The sequence below is a fragment of the Myotis davidii genome, unplaced genomic scaffold (assembly GCF_000327345.1).
Source record: "Myotis davidii unplaced genomic scaffold, ASM32734v1 scaffold265, whole genome shotgun sequence".
Classification (NCBI taxonomy): Eukaryota; Metazoa; Chordata; class Mammalia; order Chiroptera; family Vespertilionidae; genus Myotis; species Myotis davidii.
The window spans coordinates 2,238,112-2,250,803 of NW_006296627.1; the positions used below are offsets into that span (position 1 = coordinate 2,238,112).

Genomic DNA, 12,692 nt, shown 5'->3' on the forward strand with positions numbered 1-12,692 from the left:
TGCAGCAGGATGATGGTGATGGAGGTGGGAATTGGAATAAACGGAAATATGTGGGAAGTAATAAAAGCTCTGAACAAGGACATGACTTATCTTATTCATAAGTTAATATTGCTCAAATGAGCAAATTATAGGTCTAACAGAATATATTGAGAAGCATCTTGGTATAACATACCTCTACTGGTATTAAAGGATGTGTCACGTTTCTCTTTGGAAGTAAGATGAGAAACTGGTATAGGCATAAACAAATCTACTATAGGCATAAACAGAGGTAACAGACAAATGTTGAACAGATTGGGGGAAAAGGCCATTTTCAGGGATACTCTAGCCCCTCAATTATGGATAACTTTGGGAATGGCTAGAAAGCATCTTTGGCAACAAACCAGCTGGGAGGGAGAGAGAGATAGAAACATCATTGATGAGAGAGAATCATTGATTGGCTGCCTCCTGCCTGCCCCCTACAACCTGGGCATGTACCCTGACCGGGAGTTGAACTGTGACCTCCTGGTTCATAGGTTGATGCTCAACCACTGAGCCATGCCAGCTGGGCTATATGAAAGCACTTTTAACACAGTAAGTATTGGTTGTTGACTTGTGGTGCTGGTGGACACGGTGATGTTATTAGTTAGAAGAGCTCAAATGTAGTAGTAACACATTTTTCTAGAAACATAATGACCAAGTGAAAAGAATTGATAACGACGGGCTTCTTTATTAATTGATTTCTTCCTAAAGCTCAGAGTGCTCCAATAAAAACTTATTGATTAAAATACTTTGAAATAAATCTGACAGTACCTCTGAGGACAGAAGAGACTCCTGGTCTGTGTCCTGAAATTTAGCCCGTTCTTGTAATGGTCCTGCCTCTGATTAGTTTGTTCTTGTAGCTCCCAGGTGCCAGGGGCCTAACTGAGGAGAGAGCATGTTGACCTTTCTGAAATCCATCTTGGAGCTCCCCTCAACTTCAAAAGCGGTTTTTACAGGCTTGTTATTCCCCCTGGTCTGAGGCTGAAGTGTCCTCATTGCCAGCTGTCACACTCAGTTGGCCTGATGGGCCAGAACCTTCCCCCCCCCCCTCCTGCCAGCCTGCCTGACCCACTCACCTCCTAGGAGGTTGCTCGCCAGGCTGCGGGGGAGGGGGAGGGGGTGATGAGGAAATTGACTCCCCTCCTCCAGGGCTGGGCTGTCCTGTCACCCAGTGGGCTGTGGGCCGCTGGTTCTCACATGGCTGTGGCTCCCATCATGGAAGCTGTTCTGTGGGAACTTCAGCTTGTGGAATTTGACTGGTAATTCCCAGAGATTGCCACTTAGAGCCTTCAGCCAGTGATGGTTGAATGAGTAAAGTGTTTATTGTTTGAAATTGAGGTTCACCGTTCCCATTAGCTTCTTTTGCCTTCTGTTGCTCCTCTCTGCCTGTTAAACTTCAGTGAGCTCAGATCCGAGTGGCTTTTTCCTCTCCACTGGTTGCCTTCTCTTTAGCTGGCAGAGATGGGGTTAAGATTGCTGGCAGCTAATCCACCTTGGTTTGAGGCCCGCTGGTGCTGATCTGGAAGAATGACTGGAATGTAGGGGGAGGGGAAGAGATAGTCTGACCTCTGCAGGCCCTCCAGACAGCATTCCCTGCTCACTTTCTCTTCGGAGCTGATAGAGCACAGCCACATCACTGTATCCACCCCCCTCCAACCTCTTTCGAACCTGGGAGCAGGCTGGGCCTCCTTGGATTTCTTCTGTTGATGTTGAAAATTATGTATTTTGCTATCGTCTCTCAGCCTCTTGAATATTTTCTCTTTTTCCCCCACCCCCATCTCTCTCATCTGCTCACCTGCCCTCCTGCTGCCCGAACCCCACAGGTCTGAGTGCATCAACAAGTTTGCTTCTGTCTTTGGGACAATGCCTCTCAAGGTGGTGGAGCACCGAGCCGACCCTGTCCTGTACAAAGACGACTTTCCTGAGAAACTGAAGAGCTTCCCCAACATCGGCAGCTTATAACCCGCCACAGGCGGGGGTCTGAACACTAAGCTTGGACCAAGGGAGAGAACACGCCCCCCAGCATTTCTGATAGCAGGGGGGACGTCAGAGTGGAAGATTGACATACTGACCCGCTTCCTTAAGAACAGGAAGTGCAGGAGGATGCCTGCGCATTGAGGGGCACCCTCTGTTCCTGTTTCCATGGTTTCCAGTGGCTTTTCTTTGAAGATGCGGTTCAGGTCCAGCTCAGGCTCCTTGGTCTCCAGTTCCTACAGAACCACCCGAAAGGACTTCGCTGACTGAAGACTGCTGAGGAGAGAGCCAACCAGCCCACTTTAGATCCTCGGAATCGTGGAAAAGATACCCTATCTCACTTTCAGTCACTTCAGATCAGTGAGTTTTTTGGCGGAAAAGCCAAGCCCGGAATTCGGTGCAAAATCCAGACATCGTAGTGGGATTTGATATACAGGGTGGACAAAAGTTGGTTTACAGTTGTTCGAATGGAAAATAATACAATAATTAATAAAGTACAAGAATAAACTGTTTCACGTACTCACAACTGCAGACCTACTCTTGCCCCACCCTGTGTGCCTGGCCCTGGGGTGCTGGACTCGCGAACAGAAGAGCATCAGCTGCCGAGCGGGGATCTTATAAGCACCATAACTATTCCTGTTTGATTTGGCTTTTTAATGTGATTAAAATAATTTTTATTCCTTTTTCTACTCTGTCTAACGCATTGATTATCGGTGGTCTAAGGAGCATCTTTCTTCTTTTGTGTTTAACTGCGTCTTCTCCTAACTCCGGTCTACGTCCATGTCTGGGAAGACACAGCCAGGAGAAATACGTGGTGCCATGTGTACCGAGCAGAGTAAGATCCCCAAACTAAACACTGTAAGAGAAGATGTCTCCCAAACCTCCAAAGGTTTGGTTTTGTTTTTTCCCTTATTAGGTTCAATCAGTCTTTTGTAGGTTTTCTCAGGGAAAAACAGGGGCCTCTACTAGCCGTGCACTGAGTTGCTCCAGCAAGTACCATACTGTGAAAGTTGAGGGAGTTGCGACCCCACCCCTAGGGGATGCCAAACTTCCCTCATTCTCTTGGTATAAATGTAACATTAGCCAGGGAGGTTCTGGCTAATGTTAAATGCTGCTGTAACAACTGCTTTGCAATGGTTGCTGGTATATTTAAATCATTAAATTTCAGCATTTAGTAATACTGCACATGTGTGAATTATACCTCTTTAAGCCCAGTTGATGAACAAATCTACTCTGGCAAATGTTAGATGTTATGGATTCGAAACAGATTTATCTGGCTCTAATATTAAGATTAGCCACAGTTTGGGCTTTAGCCATAACATATGTCCCCAGAACACAAAATATATAACAATTTGCCTGGAATATGGATATAATTACTGAAGCCTGGTTGTGTGCCAGTCGAAGTCACTAATACATCTCACTGTTCTGTTGAGTGACACAGAGGTGAGTGGTGATTACGCTGTCGTGTAACCTGGTTGTTTTCACGAGTCCCTTCACGAGTGTTCGGACAGACTTTCAAGAGATGGGAGAAATTTCAGAAGTAAAATTGGAAGTGGAAGTCGAGAGAGCTTTGTCTTGCATGTGAAGGAGTGAAAGAGTCGTGGACTCTCACAGGTGGAAGGGATGAGCGCAGAGGCAGAGGCTGTGGCTAGGGCTTGCTTAATGCATACTTTTGATTCATTACATACCAGTCAGTAGGGTGCATGGAAGGCATTTTGGTCTCATATTCCTAATACTGGAGATGGCATGATAAAAACCAAGAGAAAGTGATGTCTTTTGTCACCCAGATGCTAGGAGCTGACACAGTGAGTACCTTCAAGTTCGGGGCAGGTAGAGGCGGGGAGCCTCACACCACGTCCCTGCTAAAGGCGAGAACTGTGCTAACGTCGCGTCTGGTCCATCTGCCTGTGTCCGGCTCTCGTCCCGCTCCTCCAAGCGTCTGCCCTTTTTCTCATCACCGAATGCACTGCCTCCGCGGTGGGTTTCTCATCCAGGCTCCCTCCCCATGGGTACATTTTTTCTTTTTTGTCAAACCTTGTTAGCCCTGCGATTTTGGAAGAGGAACTCTTTAAGCTGAGGTCATGGGAGCCCCAGGGAGCTGTGTTAGTGTGATTTTATCACCTTCGTAGGAGTCACTGGCCTTCTAAGGGTGTTAAACCCCCATTTAAGGTACCTCACTACTCTCAGAAGTAACGGGGTTAGGCCTTACAACACAGCATAAAAGGATGTGTATTACAGAATGAGTATTATATCCTAGGCACTTGAAACTAACCTCAAAGGCTCTCTCCTGCGACTAGACAGGTTGTCCAGGTCACAGGAAACTCAGGACAGGCAAACAGGCGGTGACCATGATTCAGGGACTCAGCAGAGCCAGCTCCACCCCCTCAGAGCGGATTTCTGAGCTGCTCACCAGCAAGCCTCACCCGTGAGCCCGGGTCGGGATCATCTGCCCTTGGATGCCATGGGGCCTGGTTTCAGAAGCAGAGCAATAATGCTGATTAAAATGTCATGTCCTGGCCTACAGCAGGCAGCAGCTGGTTTTAGATTAAGAAATCTTTTTTAAGAAAGTGCATCCTCCCGGCCTATACAGAAGATAAGCCTGAGCTGGCCCCGGCCCACGTGTGCCCTCGGCCACTGCCTTTGCCCCTCGGAGAGCCGGCTTGGAGAACAAGGTTGGGAGCACGTTTTCACTGGCGAATGTTAGATAAGTGTTAATGTTTCTTACTCATGTATTTTACCAAACCTCACACGCATGTTGACAGGAACCTCCATTTCTGGGAAAATACATATTTTTGTTCTCAGAATGTCTGGTTCTTTCCTGTACACGATGCCACGCTGTCTCCTCTTGGTACTGTGTCATGACGTTCAAAACGGGCTGCTCTGGCTTCTGCGCCACAGCCTGCATGCTTCCTGCTGGGCTTCAAACCTGTGGTTCTTAGGGGCCTGTTTCTCTGCTGCCTTTGGGAGCATGATCATCCTCCTGGCCTGTGCTGACCAGGACTGGGAGCAGGAAGAGGGCAGCTGCCTCTTGGTCTCATTCGCAGAAGGAGTTGCTAATGCACCATGATTTCAGCCGCTTCCTGGGACGGTGGTCTCTGGTTGGAGTGTGGAGTGTTCCTACCATTGAGAGCTAGTTGGTTTCTAGCCACAAGTTCGAAAGACATGACTGCTGGGTTAAAATTCCAGGCGCTTTGATGGCGCTCAGCCAAGGTAGAATGCAGAGGTAGATCGAGCGGAGACGCGGCTTGGGGGTGTTTCGTTCCGGTGAGACTGGCCCTGTCGCTGCAGCTGGGAGATCGTGGGAACCAGCTGCGAGAAGAGAGGTTTGGGGTGTTGGAAGTTTCCCATCAACCACCCATTCTGAGCCCGGGGGTTTCTTTAGCTTCGGGACGGTGGCTGCTTTTTGAGTAGGCTGCTTTTTCCATTTCCCTTGGCTGAGGTAATCTGCTGCAGCGAAAGACGCTCGGCGGGCAGTTCCCCAAGCAGCCCTGGCGCAGAGGCCAGGACAGAGCTCCCTCTCCCAGCCACGTCCCGAGGGAGGCGCAGTGCTGGCAGCAGCGCTGAGGCTGGCAGGCAGCTGCCGTCCAGGAAGGCTGTGGAAGCCCTCGAGCTTTCCACTGTGGTCAGGGCTTCCACCGCGGGCCCGAGGCAGTGAGACTGCGGGCCTGTCTGCTCACCTCGCCCAGAGCCCTGTTCCAGGCCCCGGGCTCCCGTCCCAGGCCAGCGTTTGATCCTCACCTTTTCTCCTGAGTAACGTCCAGGATCGCTTCTGGCCCCTTTAGGCCAACTGTGCCTAGTCTGAGCATCTGACAGGCTTCCTGGGCTGCTCCCGGCAGTGGGAAGTAGGCAGGCAAACTCCACTCTCAGTCTAGGATTCCCCTCTCTCTCTAGGACAGCGCAACTCACAGTCTCTCCTCCACCTCCGTTAGTGGACTCTCGGGGACTCCCAGCTTCAGGCTTTGTGACATCCAGGTGCCCAGGAGGGTGTGTGGGTCTGCATGGGCAGCTTTGGGCCATGGAATTTTAATGTCAGGCTCACCTCCTGGCAACCCAGGGAAGGTGACAGGAGAGTTTGACCCCTCTCCCAGCTTTCCAAGCTTCCTTTCAAGAAAAGGGTGACTGTCTGGTCAGCATGGCTCAGTGGTTGAACGTCAACCTATGAACCAGGAGGTCCTGGTTCAGTTCCCAGTCAGGGCACATGCCAGGGTTTGTAGGCTCGATCCCCAATGTGGGACATGCAGGAGGCAGCCGATCCATTATTCTCTCATCGTTGATGTTTCTCTCTCTCTCTCTCTCGCTCTCTCTCTCTCTCTTTCTCTCTCTCTCTCTCTCGCTCTCTCTCTCTCTCTTTCTCTCTCTCTCTCTCTCGCTCTCTCCCTCCCTTCCTCTCTAAAATCAATAAAAATATATTTTAAAAATAAAAAGAAAAGGGTGACCAACTATCATCTTTGCCATTTTTGTTTTTTCCTAGTTTACAACCTTTTGGGGAGAGAGCTTTTTCCTTTCTTCTCCCAACTGGTTGGGCCTCAGATTGCATTTCTTCCCGTTCCCCTGAGGGCACAGGCTTTCGGGTAGAAGACAGGGAAGGGAAAGATGTAGGTGGTTTTTGAGAGGTACCAGGCAGCTGTGCCTGCTGGATGTTTCCTCAGCAAAGCACCAGTTTGTCTACAACCTCAGGAGCTGCAGAGGGTGAGAGCTGCCCGAGGAGCAGGGACTGGAACTGTCATCTCAGACCCAGGCCCCCGGCCAGTTCACAGAGCCGCACCTTCAGAATACAGTCTTTGACCTATGATTTTTCAACTTCACCTGGTGTGGAGTATATACCCACTCAGTAGAAACCATAGTTCACGTCTTGAATTTTGATCTTCTCCCGGGCTCGCAATATGTGGTATGATACTCCCTTGTGATGCTGGGCAGCAGCAAGTTGATTTTGCCCTACGCAGGCTATATTGTAAGTGCTCTGAGCACCTGTAAGGTAGGCAAAGCTAAGCTCTGATAGTCAGTCACTACGCTATATGATTTAAATGCATTTTCAACTTACCGTACTTTCAATTTCCCACATTTATCAGGACGTAACCCCACTGTAAGTCAAGGATCATTGGCATATCTACTTGGGCTTTTATGTAGCTGCCAACATAACAGCATTAGCTCCTAAACCCAAGGATATGCTCAACGGATGTCTGGTTTTTTGGTCATCAGAGCTGAAGAACAGCCAACTAGGTACTGATCCAGGTGAGATAAGAGCATTTATTCAGTCATTCATCACCATAGACTCTGGGCCAGGCTCTCTCCTAGATCTAGGAGGTAGGATTGAACAAGACTGCTGATCGCAAGGAGCTCTGACTCTAGCACAGCTCTTGAGTTCTGTAGGATGATGTGAGCCTGTTAGTGGTTGAGGACTCTACACACATACGTTTTAGTCCCACTGTACATGAGTATTAAAACCATCTCCTTTGGTGCCTGGAGGATTAAGGATTTTTCATTTTTTTAAAGAAGAAATGTGTTTTTTTTTATTTTAAAATTAGTTTTTTGTTGGTAATCCTCACCTGAGGATATTTTTTTCCACTTTTTTAGAGAGAGTGGAAGGCAGGGAGAGACAGAGAGAAACATCGATGTGAGAGAGACACATTAATTGGTTGCCTTCCGCACGCACTCTGACGGGGCCTGGGATGAGCCTGCAACCAAGGCACATACCCTTGACTTGAACCCGAGACCCTTTAGTCCACGGACCAATGCTGTATCTACTGAGCCAAACCAGCTAGGCTCAAGGATTTTTTAATTTCCTCTTCTCATAGCACCTGCCCTTGAGTTGTACCCTTGCCCTTCCCTGGCCTTGAGAGAGTCCACTCAGGGCCTTAGTTTCCTCAACCAGAAATTGGACACAGCAAGAGCACTTCGATCTGGTTGATGAGATGGGATGACGTATCAGATCGCTTCTCCGTCTCTTAGCCGGGACCTTTACCAGATTGTACCTGATGATGCTGGCAGCCAGCCCTCTTCCGGCCCCGATTTCTGTTACCAGAGAGCGTGGGGGTCTGGATCCTATCTGGCCCCGTCAGGGTGGATTACCGAACGAGCAGTTCTTTTGCCCCAGTCCCTTTCCTGTGCTATAAATAAGCCCATGTTTATTTTCTTATGTTATTGAAATGAGAACTTGGGATTTAGGCCTCTTGACGAGTCAGGAGAGCGTCCATCCGGTGCCTGGTGAGGGCCCTGCCTGGCTGGCTGCTGTCTGAAGCTATTTGGAGTCCTCCCCTATGTTTTGGATGTGGCTTAATTTCAATAGTAAGGGCTGTATGCAGTCCTGGATCTGCTGATTTTCAGGTTTCAGCTTTCTTCCAGCCTCAGTGCCTGCTTAGAAGTGAAGTTGTGTTTCTCATTAAGGGGATAACAGCCACAATTGAGGTAATTAACAAAAATTGTGCATTGGTGGCAGCAGCGCCTATAAGATTTCCAATAGCCTTTCTCTAGTAGATCCTGAGGGGCTTGCCTTCACCTCCTTCCTTCTGCCTACCCTGCACCCCATCTCTGTCCTGGTTTTCTGGAGGTAGTCCCAATAATTTCTCTCCCAACAGCCTTGAGGCTTGTTCTTGTTACCAGGTTGGTTTGGTATACTGACAACTTGGGCAAATGAGGACTCCATTAACTCCACCTTCTCCAATGCCTGAAAGATACAAGGATTTTTTCCCCTCTCTCATAGCAACTTCCAGTTGCCAGTTGTACCTTGGCCCTTTTTTAGAAGTCTCAAGGGGGCATATCCATTAATAACAGATAGATGCTCCTTTGGTCCTATGGCTACACCACCTGAATGGAGAAGGTGACCTAACACAACCTTGGGAGGAAAGGGAAGCATCTGGCTGCCCAGTGCCATGTGTTATATACTGTGTGGAAGTCTGGACATTGGAAAATGCTCCAAATTAGGACTTCCTACTGAGTGATTTCTGGCTTCTCCAGGCTTTGGGGACACATTGGGAGTGTCCAGTGAGACTGAGCTGGACACAGCATTCGTTGTCTATTTGAACTTGGGCTAGGGATCATTATATTCTCAGGATGGGTTGGCCTGGTAAGTCACTCAGTAGCGAAATCTTTGTGGACACAACCTGAGCCTGAAGTCTATTAATGAAGAGAAGTAACATGAACAACCAGATTTAGATCGCTTAGAGAAGGGACCAATCGAAAGTAAATTTTCACTCGTGAAAATTTTAGTCTGTTGACTCACAAAACCTGATGTGATGGATTCACTTAATAAATATTTATGGAGCACTTACTGTATGCCAGATATGGTTCTTAGTGTGAGGATATTGCATTGAACAAAACAAAGTACTTGCTCTCATCAAATATACATTCTAAGAAGGAAGACAAGCAAAACAAGTGACTATAACTTCAAAGGGTAATCGCCGCCACAGAGAAGGTGAAGCAGAGTGAGGGGAGGCAGGTGTTGACTTGGGCAGGAGGAGGTATTTCGGATGGGCCGGCCAGAAGTGACATTTCAGCACAGATCTAATGTTAGAGTGGATCATGAGGATTCCAGGCAGAGGGAAGAGCTAGCATGAAGGCCTTTGGGCAGGCACATGCTCAGATTGTTTTCAGAACAGCAAGAACCCCTGTGTGGATGAGTGTACTGAGTGTACTGAGTGTGGAGAGCCTGGTAAAGATGGTGGCAGAAAAGTAGGCCAAGACCAAATTGCATTAGGATTGTGTAGCCAGAGGCTTCTAGATTTTTATTGTGAGTGAGATGGAAAGACGCTGAAAGGTCTTAAGCAAAGGAATGACATCTGATTGTTTTTTTTTTTTTTTTTAAAAAGATCATTTCAGCCACTGTGTAGAGAATAGGCTGTGAGGAGTAAGAATGAGAGGAGGGGAATCAGGAGGCTATTTCAGGGAATCTAAGAGACAGTGGTGGCCGAGGATGGTAGCAGCAGAGGCGGTGAGAAGTTACACTGGGAGTAGAATCTATTGGGTTTGCTGATGAATATAGTTTAAAACTATAGAGGATTCACAGCTAACTGAGTGATCCCATTCACTGAAATATAGCAGACTGGCAGGGATGAGGGCAGGGAAGATCAAGACCTCTACTTTAGACATGCTAGGTTTGAGGTGTCTACTGAATATGTAAGGGGTAGAGTAATTTAAACATATCTAGAGCTCACAGTAAAAGTTAAGACTGGAAATGTAGGTGGGATATAGAATCACAGGACTAGATTAGATTACCCAGAGAGTCTGAGTGGAGAAGAGAAGAGGGACTGGGCCTGATTATTGGGCCTACTCTGTCATTTACAAGCAGAGATGAAAAGGAAGAAAGAGAAAGGAAGCCTGAGGAGTTGCCAGTGAGTTGGGAAGATATCTGTAAAATAGACACTAAACATTTTTTTAAAAGGCATAGCTAATAAGACGATACTGGAGACGGAATACTAGAAAAATATTTTCATTTTATTATTCTGAATTAAACAGCAAGAGCAGTTATATGTGACCTACAAGGAAAACACTCTAAAGACATCCACATCAGCATAAGTCTCAATAGTTTTAGAGGAAATGAAAACACAAGAATGCGCTCTGATCACAATGGCATTCAATCAGAAATCAATAACAGATATCTGGGGAAATTCCAAATATTGGAAATTAAGTAACATTTCTAAATAGTACATGGGTTATTAAAGACACAAAAGAAATTACAAAATATTTTGCACCGATTGAAATGAAAATGCAATGTATTTAAATGTGTGGGATGGAGTACTTGGAGATGTGTAGCTTGAAGTGCTTAATTAGAAGTGAAGAAAGAACTAAACTCAGTGATTTCAGCTTCTACCTTAAACTTGAGCAAATTAAATCCAAAATAAGTAGAAGATACAAAGAATACAAATAAGAGTGGACATAAATGGAATAGAAAAGGGACAGGGAGAAAAATCAAACAAAAACTCGTTCTTTGAAAAGATCAATAAATACTCTAGACCAGTGATGGCGAACCTTTTGAGCTCGGCGTGTCAGCATTTTGAAAAACCCTAACTTAACCCTGGTGCCGTGTCTCATATAGAAATTCTTTGATATTTGCAACCATAGTAAGACAAAGATTTATATTCTTGATATTTATTTTACATATTTAAGTGCCATTTAACAAAGAAAAATCAACCAAAAAAATGAGTTCACGTGTCACCTCTGACACGCATGTCATAGTTTCGCCAACACTGCAGACGAGGCATGTCAAACTCAAAGGCTGACACGGGCCAAATAAACACAGTTTAAGTTTATGTGGGCCACAAAAATTCAAAAGCTTCAATTTTCATCAAAACGTAGGTTTAGCCGAAACCGGTTTGGCTCAGTGGATAGAGCGTCGGCCTGCGGACTGAAAGGTCCCAGTGACTCAAGGTGAATGTCAGTAATTCTGGATCTGACAGGAAACTCATTTCCTTTCATAATCATAAATAACTGCTCATACAGTTATTGTTATATTGGGTGGACCGCAAAAATATTTGTTGTGGGCTGCATGCAGCCCTTGGGCCGCGAGTTTGACATGCTTGCTCTAGACTTAAGGGGCAAAAGAGAAAAGATATAAATTATGAGTATTGGGAATCACAGACAGGACATTGGTACAGATTCCACAAATACGAAAAGGGGAATAAATATGAACAATTTATACTAGTAAATTCTACAACATAGGAGAAATGGACACAATTCTTGAAGACACAAGAAGAAACAAAATCTGAATAGCCCTGTATCTGTTAAAGCAATCAAGTCTATAATTTAAGACTTTTCGCAAAGAAAGCCAAGTCATATAGCTTCACTAGCAAATTCTATTCAACCATTAAGGGAGATATAATACCAATGTTATACAAACTCTTCAGAAAATTGGAGAGAAAGAAATATGTCCCAACTCATTTGATGTGGTCATTATTACCCTGATACTAAAGTCAGACAAAAACATCACAACAAAAGAAAACTGCAGACCCTCCTGAACATAAATGCAAAATCCTTAACAAAATATTAGCAAACCGAATCCACCAATATATGGAAAGGGTGGTACCACATTGCTACAGAATACAAGGTTGGTCTAACATTTGAAAATCAATCAGTGTAATTCAGTGTTAGCAGAATAAAGGAGACTAACCATATGATTATTTCAATATATCTAGAAAAGGCCATTGACAAAATTCAATACCCCTTCAACGCAGCTTTATTCATAACAGCCAAAAACTGGAAACAACTCAAATGTTCAACAGATAAATGGATAGACAAATAGTGGTACATCCACTCAATGGAATATAAATAAGCAATAAAAATAACCAACTACTGAGACACACGACATGGGTGAGTTTCCAACATAGGTGAGCAAAAGGAGGCAGGTACAAGAGAGGACATACTGTATGGACCTACACATGTACTCTTACGAAAATAGATTCCACTCGGATGAAGTTTTACAACAGGCAAACTAGAGTCTCAGAAAGTAGATCAGCAGTTGCTTGGGGCCAGGGATCGACTGGGATGAGGCACAGGGTACTTTTGGGGATGAGGGGGATGTTCCACATTTTTATGGAGGTGATGGTTACATGTGCATATACACCTGTCTAAACTCATCCAACTCTAAACTTAAAATTGGTGCGTTTAATGTTATGTAAATTATACCTCAATACTGATGATTATTTTTTAAGTGGTGGTTAAAATCTGTCATCTTTCAGAATTTCTCAGTTTTGTTATGGGCCTGAATC

The 12,692-nt window shown here is 45.8% G+C and overlaps 1 protein-coding gene across 1 annotated transcript in view; it reads left to right on the plus strand.

The window, feature by feature from the left end:
* The window catches only part of EXT2 (exostosin glycosyltransferase 2), a 119,103-nt gene extending 116,422 nt beyond the window's left edge, over positions 1–2,681 (plus strand). The window contains exon 13 of the mRNA XM_006772243.2: positions 1,842–2,681. Coding sequence (XP_006772306.1) covers positions 1,842–1,980 — 139 coding nt within the window. The 3' untranslated portion in view covers positions 1,981–2,681. The remainder of the gene's footprint in view (positions 1–1,841) is intronic.
* The last annotated feature ends 10,011 nt before the right edge of the window (positions 2,682–12,692 follow it).